This window comes from Triticum aestivum, chromosome 3B (assembly GCF_018294505.1).
Source record: "Triticum aestivum cultivar Chinese Spring chromosome 3B, IWGSC CS RefSeq v2.1, whole genome shotgun sequence".
NCBI classification, from domain to species: domain Eukaryota; kingdom Viridiplantae; phylum Streptophyta; class Magnoliopsida; order Poales; family Poaceae; genus Triticum; species Triticum aestivum.
The window spans coordinates 815,938,509-815,953,818 of record NC_057801.1 but is presented as its reverse complement, the minus strand read 5'-3'; the positions used below and the strand labels follow the sequence as shown (position 1 = coordinate 815,953,818).

Genomic DNA, 15,310 nt, shown 5'->3' with positions numbered 1-15,310 from the left:
TTTGCCATCCCTGGACAACTGTTGTTGCCATCAATGGACACTTGCAGTTGCCATGGAGAAAGAACTGCAGTTGCCATGCCAGAGCAACTACAGTTGCCATGTCATCGCAATTGCAGTTGCCATGGAGGAACAACTGCGGTTGCCATGCCGATGCAACTATAGTTGCCATGCCAGTAAAACTGCAGTTGCCACATCAGGGGCGACTGCAGTTGCCGTGCTAGCACAAACTGCAAATTGCCATGAATTGACCAACCACTACTATGCTTACAGCGTATTACGCTGGTGGTGACACGACAATCGTCCCGTGGCAAGCTTCACAAATTGCAGGTGGAGCACGACATTTTGGTGTCACAGACCACACAAGATGGCCAAATGCAGCACAACAAGGTAAGGAAAAAAATTGAACCACAAAAAACATCACTACATTTGTTGTTTGTAGTTTTTTGTAGGCAGAACAATAGTTGTCATGTTTGTTGAACAGTACCTGCCATGACTGGACACCTACAGCTGCCACACATGTCCACACGCAGTCTCACGTCTTGCTGTTTGAAAAAATGTCATGCCAAATCAATCGAAGATGGTGTGATCCATTGTGGTACACATCTTATTCAACCAAAAAATCTTACTCTCATGCTTGTTTTTTCTATTACAGAACCTACAACTACAGTGAACAGCGGTGCGGGGACATCTACTGCGGGGAGCTCTGAGCGCACGGAAGACGCGTTCCACCAGCCAGCAGACTGTCATGCCGCAAACAATTTCGAGTCAGAGTCGGGAATGGCAATCATTCCAGCAATGCCGACGAGCACCCCTTTGAACACAAGCACTAGCAACACTCGAGTAGATGGAACTGCCACCGATACTGAAGCGAATGATGAAACTGACGACGACGCACAAGAGGATGAAGATGGTGGGCAATCCGAGATCGTGGTACCTCAGCCACCATACATTGGGCAGAGATTTGAACCGTTCGCAGAAGCAAAGGAATACTACCAGGCATACGCAAAGTTCCATGGATTTGCGGTCAACACCGAATACCATAGGAAAATTAAGAAAACTAATGAGTACAACAGAGGTGAGATGAGGTGCCACAAGGCACGGAGGAACAAGAAGGGGAAAGGTGTTGCGCCTGTCGTTCCGGAACGAAAGAGAGGCATCATTCTCAAGACGGGGTGCCCTGTCCGGTGTAAGCTAAACGTAGATGGAGCAACATGGGTGGTCAATGAGTATTTTGACGAGCACAACCACAAACTCATAAAGAAGTTCGACCTGGTGAAATTTCTGACCGCCCACAGAGGGTTCACCCCCGTCGAAAGGAAATTCGTAAAGCTGCTACATGATTGTAACGTCGGTCCATCAAGAATGGTACAGATACTATCTCTCATCCACAGTAAAAAGGGGACTCTGAGTAGCACGCCGTACATACCAGCTGATGTCACAAACCTACAGGCCAAGTACCGTAGAGAGAGCAAGTTGGCAGACATAGAGGCCACAATAGCCTACTTCGATGCGAAAGCAAAGGAAGATCCAGATTTCTTCTACAGGATAAGGTTGGACGATGAGGACCGTGTCAGGAACATGTATTGGGTGGATGGTGCTGCAAGGAGAGCCTACAAACATTTCCGAGATTGCATTTCATTCGATGCGACGTACCTCACCAATATGTACAAGATGCCATGCGCTCCGTTCATAGGAATAAATAACCACAATCAGTCGTTGCAGTTCGGATGCGGCCTCGTCCGGAACGAAGACACAGATGGGTACGTTTGGCTGTTCAAGACCTTCTTGGAGTGCATGGATGGACTTGCTCCGATGAACATAATAACGGACCAAGATTTCAGCATGCGTGCAGGCATAGAGGAGGTCTTTCCGTTGGCAGTGCACAGGCACTGCAGGTGGCACATTATAAAGAAGGCTGAGGAGACGCTAGGACCGTTCTTTGCCGACCGTCCAGAGCTGCACAAGGCATTCGAGCTGTGCGTGGACCACAGCTTGACGGTGGAGGAGTTTGAAAGGAGCTGGATGGCCATGACTGAAACACATCAAGTCCAGGACAACGAGACTCTTGTTAGCCTGTGAGAGAAGTGAATGTACTGGGTGCCGGCCTACTTCATGCAGTGCTTCTTCCCCTTTCTGCAGACTACGCAGCGCAGTGAGGGGTTCAATGCTGTTTTAAAGCGGTACGTCAGCCCTGGCAACTCATTGCTACAGTTTGCCAAGCAGTACACAGCTTTGCAACAAAAAATTCTGGGATCTGAGCTACAGCAAGAAGCGACCACAGCCCTAAAGCAGCCAAAATTGCTAACGTATTTACCGATGGAGAGGCAAATGAGCAAGATATACACCAACAAGATCTTTAACAAGTAAGTCAGTTGCATTACAGTCTTATTTGCATAAAAAGCACCAAGTCAGTAGGGGCCTTATAGAGTGCAATGCAGTTGCCATGACATGCAGCTGCCATGTTTAATGAAATACTGTTTGCCATGCTTACTCAGATGCAGTTGCCATGTTAAAATGAAAATTTTGTTTTGGCATACTTGCTCGGGTGCATTTCCCTTGTTGAATGAAGTGCAGTTGCCATGTTTTATGCGCTGTGCTTCCATTGGAGCATGTTGGCATGCAAATGCCAATGTCAAAAAATGCTAAAAAAATGTTATATTGGCGACACATATGCTGAAATGCAGTTGCCATGTTTAATGAAATGCATCTGCCCTTTTTTTGAAATGCAATTGACATGTTTACTCAGCTGTATATGCCATGTTTAATAAAAATGCAGTTGCCATGTTTTATGCAATGTGCTTCCATTGGGGAATGTTGGTGTGGAAATGACGATATCCAGTTGAAAATGTACTGCAATTGCCATGTCTGTTGTATTGCAATTGCCATGTATGTTGTAATGCATTTGCCATGTGTAGTGTACTGCATTTGCCATGTTCAACGTAATATATTTGCCATGTTCAATGAACTATGTTTGCCATGTTCAAACAAAATGTATTTTCTATTTCCATGACAACATAAGGGTGTACAAGGAAAAGATCGCACGAAAGTTTAACAGAAAACACACAAAACTTGCAGATTCCAGGAAGAAATAAAGCGTGCCAGCATGTTCACGGCTTTCCGGGTGGACGAACATACGTTCAAGGTGTGTTCTATTTTGGGCATGTCAGATTCAGAACCTGAAGACGCGGACAAAGGAAGGAACTACTTCGTCAGAGCCTCGATAGGCGAAGGCGAGTACTACTGCCAATGCTGCAAATTCGAACGGGACGGTATTGTGTGCTGTCACATACTAAAAGTCATGGACATGAACGCTGTGACACGCATGCCCCGCCATTTCATAAGGAGGCGATGGACTTGGGACGCTGACGACGCGTTGGCGCCGCAGACAACACACGCAGTTCTGGCTGTGCATGACGAGAGATCTGAGTCAACCATGGAAGCCGTGAGGCACGTTGTGCTGACAAAGAACTATACTGAGCTAATTGATAAAGCGTGCAAGAGTGATGACACAGCGAGAGTCGCAGAAAAACACAGGAAGGCACTCAAAAGAGAGCTTGATGAGATCAAAAAAAGGAAAGCCGAGGAAGCCTTACACCGGTTCCCCCGCACATCAAGTGTGCCTTCATCCACGGGGCCATCGTCTGAAAACTCGGAGATAGGATCTGTAACAGCAAGCACACAAACCCAGGTCAGGAACCCACCCCATTCCATCACAAAGGGTCGTCCAAGAGAGATAAGGTACAAGTCGGGACTGGAGATTCAAGCAAAACACAAGAAAACGAAGAAAGGGGCGGGCAATCAATTAGCAAAAATTGGGGCACTGCGACATGGTCCATGTGGACATTTTGTTTTGTACCCCTATACGATGGGATTTTTTTTATTGGGAGAATGACTCTTGAGGGGGGACAGAAGTAGAAGGAAAATTCATTGAATGGATAAATGCATTTGCCATGTTATGGGTACTTAATCTGCCATGTTATGTGTAGTTAATCTGCCATGCTATTTTATACCAAATATGCCATGCTATTTTATACTAGATAAGCCATGCTATTTTATACTAAATATGCCATGCTACTTTATACTAAATATGCCATGTTAGTTGTACTGGATCTGCCATGTTAGTTGTACTGGATTTGCCATGTAAGTTGTACTGGATCTGCCATGTTATTTATGATGTATCTGCCATGTTAGCTGTACTGAAAAATTCCGGATGCTTTTTGTAATGACTCTGCATGGCATATATCCCCATGACAAATACGATGCGGTTTAGAAGCACATAGTGTGTTGTGTGCAATGTATGGGAAAACAAGTTGGAAAAAAAGCGTAAACGTGCATAAACCGCAGCAAAGGTTATGGCTACATGATAAACCTACCCAATGCTAGCCGGTGCAATTAGCGATGAAAAAGAACAAGCAAAACAGCCAAAAATGAAAAAATGACGATGACTTTCACTAACCATGTCTGCTGAACTACATTTGCCATCTTTTTTTTGAAAACATCGCAGACGCATTCGAAACAGCAAAAAACAATGCTAGAAACGACGAAACCACTGTCGTAATGATAAACATAAAAACAGATCCGATGTAACCCCTAAAATAGGTTCACGTCCACACATGTATTACAGAAAACACTAAAAATGTCGCTAACACGCCACCATTACATAGTAGGCTACACGAGGTTGCAGTCATAACGTAGCACACAAAACATAGTTTTCGACAAAGAACAGAGAGATAGTACCTTACATTCCTCAACAACAGAATGTAAGGTGTGCGTCTGGTGTGTAACGCCACGTGATCACTTGTACTTCTTGATGACTTGCTTGACAGCTTCCTCCACGAACTCGCGTGCTCCGGACCGCTTGTTGAAATCTTCATTCGTCAGCCAGTTCCATGTGCAGATTTTTCGGAGCTCAACGACCGTTGCATCTGTGATAGCGGGGACAATTCTGCCTTCCCACTTTGCAAAGTATTCCAGCGCGTGAAAGCCACAGTCCGTCCTGCACGAGGAAAAAAAGTTCAGGTGAACACGCAAAAATGGACAGCTGCAGCAAAGATGGACTTCAGTTCAGATGTGTCGACAAAAAGAGAGGGTGGATTGATGTAAAAATGGCACATGAAGGAGCGGGTTAAAAGAAATTACGTGTTCCCTTGCTTCACAGTCGCCACATACTCAGTCGGGAAATGCCTGATCTGGACCTCTGAATGTTCGTAGTGACGGTTCCAAGTCTCTTTGAGCTTCTTGATGAATAATTCGGCATGCGTAGTAAGGTCTGCATCAGCTTCCGAACGGATTGAATCAAGCACCTCGATACGTTGGTTCTTCAGGTCAAGACAGACCGCATAGTGGTGACCACACTTGTCGTGTCGGTCGTGTGGTGCAAGCTCCTGGAACATGGGGAACATGACCTGCATTTAAAAAAGTGAAGAAATGAGATACAAAGTTCACATGAAAGAACAACAGAGGGACAAAAAAATTAGAATCACGTAGAATGTATTATTATGGGTGGGAGTAGTTGAAAAGAAAGTTGCCGTCCATTGTATGAACAAAATGAGCCATGTATTTTACTATCAAGTTGCCACATAGTTTGTATGGGGATACAAAAAATCAAGAAGTCAGTGTGCACGGCAACTGTTGCCACATGAAAACTTCTGCCACACAAACACAAGTACAGGTTCTGGCAAAAAACCATGCCATGTGAAAAAACGGTGCAGACAGGAAAGGAGAACTCACATATTTCTTCAGTGTGAGCTTGAAGTCACCGTGTTGTGCAAAATTGTTCCTCAGGATTTTGTGGTGGAAGTCACCATCCCATATTTTGCAGGTCACACTGTAATGCATGATTATCTTGTCGGCGCATACATCGGTGTGATTGTTGATGTAGTCGATCCTGCATGCAACTACATTCGTCGACATTTTTCCGTTTGGTCTCACGGACTCGGCAAGATCACCCAGGTCGACGTACGTCGCTCCGCACTGAATGACTTTCGTTCTGTCCAAACATGAGCTGTATGAAAACGATATAGCATGAAAGAATCATGCCTACTAAGTAAAAAAATATATGAAAGAACTAAAACGTAAGCGGACCATTTATAAAAAGTACAAAGTAGATAAATGGTAAAAAAGAGCAAGCAAGATGAGAGATTATGGGGTATGGTAATTTACGCTTTCAGCTCCTTCATGTGCTTGCTGTTGGTCCTCGCATTTCCAAAACGCTTGACGATATCGTACAGCTGGGTCTGTTCCTTAGTGGCCCTGAATTCGGGCTCGTAGTCTTCCGCGGGGGGTGGGTGAACTACCCTCTGCTGCCTCACAAGACCAGGGGTGACACTCCTAATGGTATCCTCAGATACCGTATCTGCAGGCACATTGGAACTTGATTGCCCTTGCCCTCGTGAGGAACTCCTCTGCAATGCTGTCTCCTCGATCATGCGGTAAACTTCATCAAGTGACGGTGAAATCTCCTCAGGGGTGGCTGCAATGAATATAAAAAAAGTGGGTTAGGATACATATAAAATCCAAAAACAGATGGATTGTGAGGAAGTAAAGGTCCATGATGTGATATGTAGGTAGAAAAAGTGGGGCAGTTGCCATGGGTGGTCCAACTACAGTCGCTATGACATAGCAAATACAATTGCCATGTAATTGCACTGTAGTTGCCACCTAGTTGTACTGTAGGTACCATGTCACAGCAACTGCAGTTGCCAATGTTGCGTGTCGGCTCCACTTGCCATGTGAATGCCGTATGAAAAAATGCAGCATGGTAGAAAAAATGTAGGTGGCATGATGTGGCAAATCCAGTTGCCATGTGTACTGAACTGTATTTGCCATGTGACAGCAACTACAGTTGCCATGTTGAAATAACTTCAGTTGCCACGTGCTTGCCCAAATGTCAAACGCAGCATGGCAGCAAGAAAAAAACGTAGGTGACATGGTGCATCAAATCCAGTTGCCATGTCGTCACATGGCAGTTGCCGTCACAAGTGAGGACCCCCAAAGAATGCGATTGGGACAAAAGTCAAACTACAAACATGTATACAAGAAAATCGTAAGTGCGTGATGAGTGTACCTTGCACAATTGGCTCTGCGAACTTGACAGCCTTCCTGCCCTCGACCATTGGCTGCGCCATCATTGCGGGCATGCCTCCTGGGAAAGCAAAGGCAACTGGTATAGGATCGTGCACCACCGGTTGATCTTGACTGACGTCGAGGCTGAAGCTCGGTGGGTAAAGGCCATTGGGTGCCTCTCATTCCTACTGGCCGGACCACGAACGACTTTCGGGGCAGAATCCAAGGGTGAAAGATCGACAAACATATCTGAATCGGCCGCTACAAAATGATCGGCCTTATTTGCAGGGCGGGGCGTGTTGTCAGCGGTCTCAGCCGCAGCTTTCATGACAATCTTCTTGTTTGGACTGTAGGGGACACCGACATTGACTGGGAGCCTGGAAGTGCGCAGATTTATGCTGGGGATTTCCGCTGCGGGTGAAGGCGCAGTCTGCTCCGGGCGTTCCTCTGCGTCACTCGTGCCCGGCTTGACACCTGCATCAGTTGTGCTCCGGTCTTGCGGTTTCTCCATCACATTGATTTTTGCAGGTGGCGGGAACAGTGTGGACGCAGGAACATAACCAGATTCGTCTCTCCTGCTCCTAGCTACAGCCGGAGCGTTGGGTATGTCTGTTGATTTCTTGCGGGGGCTACGACGCCTATGTGGAAGACCAGCACGCGGAACGGTCGCCTTAGCAGTATCTCCACCGACAGGAGCTGGAGCTGTTGTGCCAGGATTCTCATCTGCAGATGGCATATCCTTGTGAAGTGCCGCCTCAGCCGCTTCTATCATGGACACAGGTGAGACACCAGGCACGCGCTTGGAATCAGTGTCAGATGAGCGGGAATCTTCCTTGCCTAGGTTGGTCTCGGGAGCATCCACTTCGACGCTTGCTGATGGGGTGGCATGGCTCACAGCAGCATCCTTCATTGCCAGAAGAGTTGGCAATATTTCAGCTGTCCTGGCGGATACCGACTCGTCACTCCCCGATGTACGGATGCCTGTTGTTCTAGCCTGCACATCTGCAGCCGGCGGAGATGGTTGGCCACTTGCATCAGAGTTAGTGGGAGCAGTTGTCGGTGCAGCAGCAGTATTGTCGCCTGGCGCCTCATGTACATCTGAGTTGCCACCTGTTGACAACTTTGAATGCAGGCGTTCGAGTGGGTCTCTACTGATATGCTTGGCCCCGCGCGTAGTAGTCTTCTTCACCCTGGAAAGGAAAAAAAGCACGTGAAAAATGGTATGAAAAAAATGGACAAAAAAATATGTTTGCAATGATAGAAGCATTAAAAAACTAAAAACAAGTGGAAAAAGCTGGTAGTTGCCATGTAAGGGGGTCATGAGTTGCCATGTGCCATAGTTAGCAGTTGCCATACAGCAGCAGTTATCAAAGTTAGGCAAATTGAAAGGAATGATAGAAATGTCTGATCTGTGGGGAATGCAATTTCAAAATTAGGTGGGGGTGAACTCTCAAAAGAAAATGGTAAAAAAAAAAGATGACAGTTGCCATTAGGTACAGAAATAGTTGCCATTTGGCCTAGATGCCAGTTACCATGTAAAGATAATAGGAGTTGCCATACATTTAAAAAATGAAGGAAGAAATCATTTGGAAAAAACAGCAGTTGCCTCGTGGGGGATGATAACAGAAGAACATGTGACAAAAGCAGACCAGTTGCATTGAAAAATCAAGAAAAAAACCGCTGTCTCAAAATGAAAAGCACATGGAGAAACCTACTTCTTGACTGCCTTCCTCAGGTCAGGCAACACGACAGGATCCCCAGTGTTGGTCGTCGTCGTACGAGCAGAAGACCTGGTGGAAGGGATGTCACCGGCAATGGGGGCACCTTTGTTCAAGCGAGCAGAAACACGGGTTGGCGTTGGCGCCTGTTTCTTCGTAGCTGCTCGTCCACCAGCGGTCGACTCACTGCACGCAACAGATGGAAGGAAAAAAGAAGGTGGCAATTGTCAGACAACAAACTAATTACCGCGCTTGACAAAAAACAAGTGCAAAAGAAATGGATGAGATTTTTCCAAAGAAAAGATACACAGCAGAAAACTAAAATTGAGAGTCGAACCTCTTCCTGGCAGCTACGGGATCGATCCTAGACCTCTTGCCAGCAGAACCCTGCCCAACATCCTCTGGAGCCCTCCCCCTCCTTGATGGCAAAACCCCCTCGCCTCTCGCAGCCGTATGTTCTGTCACTTTCTCCGGTGGGTGGGCACCTGTTGCATCCTTGCCTTTGTTGCCGCATGTGCGAACTTCAGCGTGTTCATCGTCATCGGTGTCATCGTCGTCGTCCTTGCTGAGGCCAGCGTCTCCATCCACATCATCCTGTGTGTCACCGGGCTCTTGGGAGCTGTTGTAGTCATACCGGCCACGGCAACCGGTTGGCCGATGTGTACGTTCTGGGACAAATGAAGTGAACTGCCTCGCAACCACGTCGCTGTCAGAGGCACTGAGGGACGTCCACCCCTCAACCAACTTCCCGAGCAGGCCGGTCATTCCGGATGCAAACTGCCCAATTAGATGCTCCACTGGTGCCCTCGCCTGTGCACAAAAACAAGAAGCATCAACAAAAACAACGCCCGTACTGCATTCGCTTCCGCGACATCAACATGTAATCCACGGCAAACCGTAGATGTGGACATTTTGATTACCTCAGAAGGGCAAGACGGAGCTGAGTGCACGTCCATCCACTTTTCAAATCTTTGAGGCCCCCCAAACACGCTGTAGTCTGTAGCATGCTTGGCCATCAGCTATGAAAAACAAAAAAAGAAATTGTAAGCATGCCTTATAAACCACGGACGGTTGCATCGTGTCAAATTTGTAAGCATGCCATGTGAAAAAGACATAAACAAAAACTAACCTGTAGTTTTCCATATGTGCCATCAGTTGCCCTGTCTGCGGCAAGCACAGCCTTAACAGCGCTGATGGTCCACGCAGAAACAACAAACTTGTGAGTAGGCGGCGGGCCTCCTATCCCGGTGAAATCCACGGTGGAGAGATCAAGAGAGTCGACATACATGAGCTGATTTAAAACAATTTTGCAAAGAAAAGAAAATATCAGTTGCCATCGTGGTTAAATTGTAGTTCAGAAAAAAAAGCAGGATAATGTATGATCCAACGATAATATGTATGTGTTAGTTGCCATCAAAGTGTGATGGCAGTTGCCATGCTAATATGAAGGTAGTTGCCACATTGTCAGTATGACAGTTGCCACGTTGTCATTATGGCAGTTGCCACATTGTCACTATGGCATTTGCCATCTTGTTATGACCAGATTGTCATGCATGAAATAAAAAGTACGTTATAAACAAAGAGTTCACACAGAGATCTGGTGAAAATAAAATACCATTAAGTGCAGACGACAACCCTTCTGGTACATCTTGTTTTTGAAAGCATCGTGGAGAAAGTCGGCAATAAACTTACACCAGTTCATACTCTTCACGTTTTTCAGATTCGCCTGCACCACACAAAATTTCAGGGCAAAAAAGGTTGCCGCGTCAGAAATCAAAACGGAAGAAACGCAAACGAAAACACTGGCAGTAGCGAGCATGGATCATTCACCAGGATGGGGAAACATTTGTTGCTTGGGCGAAGAGAAGTGGTCGGCGTGAAAACAGCTAAGATGAGGTACATGAGTAGCTTCACCTTGAAAACTTCTCCGTGCGTCGTCATGTCCTGCAGAGAATCTGCCAGTACAGACGTGTTCGGCATTGCCTCCAACCCAGGAAACAAACGGGCGAACAGCTCTTCCTCGATCTCATTATTAACCTCGTACGGGACTTTGATATGTCCCCGAGGCACACCCAAAGTGCAGAACACGGATTCCTCATTCAATGGAAGTCTTCCCCGTCCCGGGATCACGAATTCCCTGGAGGCGGGATCGTATATCTCACCAAGCCAGTCGCATACCGGGTTGACAAGGTTCGTACACCGGACATCCATCAAAACCTGCATACCCATCTCAGCAGCAGCTCCCTTTTGATCGTCAGTGAATTTGTCAATCAACACGGTCAGACGTTCCTGGGAGGCTCTGTTGCGAATACGTTTCTTCTTCTGCAAAAAACAAACACAAAAGTGTTGAGCTGTTGCCATGTTTTTGCAATGTTATGAAAATTTAGTTCATGATGGACGACTATAAAAAAGATCTAGCTGCCAACAAATAACATAAATCAGGAGGAGGGGGGCGGGTGTGCGGACAGTTACCTCATCGCCCTCTTTTCTCCGTCCAGTTGCCTGGTTACGTTGAGGTGGATCCATGAAATCATCATCATCACTTTGATGATCGCCACGAGCCATTATGCTGATGTAGGAACAGACCAAATTGTTAATGGCGAAAATGTAAAATGCAATGGGTAAGCAGTTGCCACCTAACAGAAAAATATTAACTATTTGAATGCAAATGTGGTTGCCATACTATGCAGCCAGTTTGCCACACTGTCATATCTGTATTGTGGCAACATACATTATGTTCACATACTGTATTGCAACATGATTATACAAAATCCAAAGTGGCAAACACGCCAACTCGATGTGCACATTAGTTCCGTCCAGTGCTACCGATTGTGGCAACTACCAAAGTTTGGAAACTGTCGCAAATAATTCAAAAAAAAAACAAGTCTCACAAATGAAAAAGAATGTTTGATGTTACTATTTTGTAAATTCAGTAAAAAATCAGTTTGCCTCGTTCAAGAGCGTGTATGTGGAAACTATCTCATTCATTCAGTAAATTTTAGTTGCCCCCCTTGTGTGTGAGCTTGAACACATTTGTGGCAACTATGACAGTCAGTTTCAGAAAATATGTTGCCGCAGAAGAGAACACATTTGTGGCAACTGCCACATTTGTTCATGTAGTTTAGTTGCCACACACCTGTTCACGTTCGGTCATACTGCCATAGTTGCCACATTCAGAAAGCATATTTTTTCTGGTTACTTATCGTACAAGTTCAGCAGAATTAAAATTTGCCACATGGGAAGAGCATGCGTGTGGCAACTGCCACAGGAGTTCAATGAAATTAGTTGCCACATGGGAGAACTCGTTTTGGGGTGGCAAGTATGACAGTCATTTTCGGAAATCTGTTGCCACATGGGAGAACACGTTTGTGGCAACTACCACGTTTCTTCAGGTAGTTTAGTTGCCGCACATTTGTTTCATGTTCAATCATATTGCCAATTTCGCCACAGTCTGCAGTTTCAACCCCAAAACTAGATCAGATCTAGGTTTCAATGGCAACTGCTTCAACCTCAAAATCACCCTTACAATTCTCGCGCGAAATGGCTGCAACCCCAAATTCCGAACCAATCCGCACCAAAACAACACGGCGGACAACTCTCAAAATCCAAATGCAAGACTAATGCGTTGCCAACGAGCAGGCATAGCCTCACCGACGATGCCGCCGCAGCGGCGGCGACGAAACTGCCCACTCCCACGAAGCAACGGCAGGCACACAACTATGGCGCATCGCCGCAGCGGCGGGAACGCCGGCGCACCGCCGAATCGCCGGAATTTCTAGGAATGGATCTAGAAATCGAACAGGGAGGAAAGAGGGGAACAAAATCAGGGAGGGGATGCGATAGATGAAGCGAGCATTGCCTTCGACCCGCACGCGTTCCGGCGACGCCGCTCCGCTCCGACGAGCACCACCAACGCCCGCGAACACCGTCGACTGTCCCACCTCCGCCGTCGCCTTCTCCCCTCGCCTTCTCCTCCGGTGGACTGTAATGCGAGTGGGTTGTGCCAGTAAATGCGACGCGGGGGAGAGTGAATGGAACCGTGAGGGAGAGGGTGGAGGGGTGTGCGACGTGTTTGACGTCAACTGCGGTCGGACCGTGGCGTGCGGGCGCATGGCAGTTCCACCGCACGCCTCTCAGTGGCAACCGCTGACCGCGGGATGGCAACTATCGTGCGGGCGAACCCACTCGCACACCGCACACTAGAATCGTCCAACGTGGCGCCGAAAACCAGCCCTTTTGCTCCAAGATTCGTGCAAAACGAAACCAACGGCGATGCTTGCGTGTGGACGGAGTGGTGAACGCCCACACGTGTGGGCGTTAACATTTCCGTTCTTTTTTGATCACACTGACCCCAACTCTTTTGGCCTAATTAGGAGACCGGCTGGCTGCCAGTCTCGCCCTGGCGCGGCCACATAAAAAACGTATTAATGCAAGTGGCACGTAATCTAACTCCAAGTGTTGTACGGATGAGACAAGACGCAAGCAATCAATGATCGATCAAATGAAGGCGCTTTTTAGTCTTAATCACGGGGAAAATAAATGTCGTCCATGGATCTGTATGGGCTTACGTGAACCTCACACCAACATGATGGATCCTCATCATTATCTCATATGCTCCGAAAAAGGGAAAATCATTTATCATCATGCATATCATTCGTGTGATGGGTCAATTTGTGATGTCTCGGCAGTTATAGATAATAATGAAACTCTAGGGGGGGGGGGGGGGGGGGGGGGAATAATGCCGTTAGTTCGTATTGTCTTCGCTATAGTATCATGAAATCACATGGAAACATGGCGAACGAGGCAAATTAAAGGAAAAAAAGGATTATATTTGTGTGCAAATTTAGTTGCCATGCCTAATGAGGAATGTGGTATGAATTTGAAAAGGCAAGTGTTCTACGTCAACTTGTAGGTTTTGACGTTGGAAAAGAAACAGATGTAAGTTGACCTGAACAAAAGATTCATTTATTTTGACCAACGAACAGCCTTACAGCTAGCTGAACTTTTCTTTCCCGATGGCCCTCGTGGTGGTTTCAATTTGACTTTACATTGTTCACTCTACGACTTTATGCTCATATATAGATTGTTCAAAGCGAGAAAATATGCAAAGTGGAACATGGTTAAGAGGCACAAGTCTGCTCTCTTGAGAAAGAAAAAGGTCGGCATTTTTGAGGGATGTCCTGGAATGAACAATCTGCAAAATTTGAGTTCTGGCTCATTCTGCGGAACACTGTAGCGACCCGACCTCAGACGGTCAAGCCTCTGTGTTACTGTGCCATCCCTGGATCAGTATGCTGGCACACACAGTACATCAATGTATATATCAAAGTGCAATCACATGTATAAATAACGTAAAATGATATATACCTCATAATACTCAGCGGAAACAATCAAACGGGTGTGGAGTCCCATCAACGCCATCGGCAGGTTGAGTGTAGACCGTAACCCTGTATCGTAATTCTTACTCGTCGAGGAAATATCTGCAACATGATACGTTGCAGCCGTGTAGGTCAGTACATTGAATGTACCGGCAAGATCACAATAAAAAGAACAGATGATAAAACTATACTATATGCATTATGGCTTTGTGGCTCTGTATCTGAATTTTGTTTGCGTAAAAGCTGGTTTTATTTTACCTACATCAAAGGCAAAAGTGAAGTCTGTACTATGGAATTTTCTATCATGACATGGTTCCGCCAACCGATGTCTCATAGCCCAAAATCATCATAGGTTGCCCACAATTAAGTTATCAGTCCAGTGTTGAGAGTTCTGAGATAGATCCAAGTCCAGAGGCTCAAATTGTCCGTAACCGGGGACACGGCTAATCGATTAGGTTTAAACCCTCTGCAGAGGTTTGTACACTTTACCCACAAGATTCGATCCCTCTCTTTACGTTCTCGCACTTCAGGGTGTTTGAGAACAAGATGACCGAAACATGGTCTTCCGAAGAGTTCCTCTGACCACTGTCCGGTGCTCATCCAATCCTACCGTAATTCTACATCTGCTAGCACCGTCCCAGCCAGATTCACCACTAAGGTCAACCAAGCCAGAGCCCATAATGACTTGCGGTTGCACAGGTAAGCTTCCGGGCATGAAGTATTCATCCGTCTCTTTGAGTCTGGGTGAAGCTTTCCGCAAGATGTCATGGCGCTTCTCCATGCATCCCGGCCAACCACTGGTTTCTCCAGGGTGCCCGTCAACCGTCCTTCACCCAGTAGTGTGTATTGAATTCTTGTCTCGAGTCTTGAAGTCTTGAGGCCTTGAAGATGCAGTCCTTGCAGATTCCATCATGGAGTTGTCATCATTGACGTAGATCCTGCATTCTCACACCACTCTCGTGCACTCATACCAAACCCCGTCTACTATAGCGTAGCATCAAAATAAATAACGTCCCGGGCTTGGTAACAGGGTGATGGGTTCCTACCTCATGCATACTACTCAACTACAAGAATTCAATAATACTACTGAGGGGTGGTTGCAAAGATGCCACTAAATGCAATAAAACATAGGTATGAAAGTATGGTCAA

At 46.4% G+C, this 15,310-nt stretch overlaps 3 protein-coding genes across 3 annotated transcripts; all 3 read right to left on the bottom strand.

Annotated features, from left to right (window-relative positions):
* Window positions 1–4,561: 4,561 nt before the first annotated feature.
* LOC123066809 (uncharacterized) lies at window positions 4,562–5,472 on the bottom strand. The gene is made up of 2 exons (XM_044489816.1): window positions 5,140–5,472; window positions 4,562–4,996 (listed from the first exon to the last, which is right to left on the bottom strand). Exons 1-2 carry the CDS (start codon window positions 5,409–5,411, stop codon window positions 4,795–4,797), a joined length of 474 nt encoding a protein of 157 aa, XP_044345751.1. The 5' UTR covers window positions 5,412–5,472; the 3' UTR covers window positions 4,562–4,794.
* A 282-nt stretch (window positions 5,473–5,754) lies between these two features.
* LOC123066808 (sialidase-like) lies at window positions 5,755–9,588 on the bottom strand. The gene is made up of 5 exons (XM_044489815.1): window positions 9,121–9,588; window positions 8,781–8,969; window positions 7,067–8,255; window positions 6,163–6,472; window positions 5,755–5,989 (listed from the first exon to the last, which is right to left on the bottom strand). The coding sequence occupies exons 1-3, from the start codon at window positions 9,546–9,548 to the stop codon at window positions 7,127–7,129; spliced, it is 1,746 nt and encodes a 581-aa protein (XP_044345750.1). The 5' UTR covers window positions 9,549–9,588; the 3' UTR covers window positions 5,755–5,989; window positions 6,163–6,472; window positions 7,067–7,126.
* Window positions 9,589–9,864: 276 nt separating this feature from the next.
* Window positions 9,865–14,212, bottom strand: LOC123067997 (uncharacterized). The gene is made up of 5 exons (XM_044490534.1): window positions 14,151–14,212; window positions 11,256–11,352; window positions 10,614–11,105; window positions 10,399–10,509; window positions 9,865–10,074 (listed from the first exon to the last, which is right to left on the bottom strand). The coding sequence occupies exons 1-5, from the start codon at window positions 14,153–14,155 to the stop codon at window positions 9,865–9,867; spliced, it is 915 nt and encodes a 304-aa protein (XP_044346469.1). The 5' UTR covers window positions 14,156–14,212.
* Between the last annotated feature and the right edge of the window lie 1,098 nt (window positions 14,213–15,310).

Excerpts from the sequence above, each read along its gene's own strand:
- LOC123066809 (XM_044489816.1), bottom strand. The coding sequence starts at position 5,411 with ATGCAGGTCATGTTCCCCATGTTCCAGGAGCTTGCACCACACGACCGA. Across the intron at positions 4,997-5,139 it reads ACTGTGAAGCAAGGGAACAC|GACGGACTGTGGCTTTCACG; the intron begins GTAATTTCTTTT and ends TTCCTCGTGCAG.
- LOC123066808 (XM_044489815.1), bottom strand. The coding sequence starts at position 9,548 with ATGACCGGCCTGCTCGGGAAGTTGGTTGAGGGGTGGACGTCCCTCAGT. Across the intron at positions 8,970-9,120 it reads CCCGTAGCTGCCAGGAAGAG|TGAGTCGACCGCTGGTGGAC; the intron begins GTTCGACTCTCA and ends TGTTGCGTGCAG. Across the intron at positions 8,256-8,780 it reads CTGAGGAAGGCAGTCAAGAA|GGTGAAGAAGACTACTACGC; the intron begins GTAGGTTTCTCC and ends TTTCCTTTCCAG.
- LOC123067997 (XM_044490534.1), bottom strand. Across the intron at positions 10,510-10,613 it reads ACAAATGTTTCCCCATCCTG|GCGAATCTGAAAAACGTGAA; the intron begins GTGAATGATCCA and ends TGTGTGGTGCAG. Across the intron at positions 10,075-10,398 it reads GTTGTCGTCTGCACTTAATG|CTCATGTATGTCGACTCTCT; the intron begins GTATTTTATTTT and ends GTTTTAAATCAG.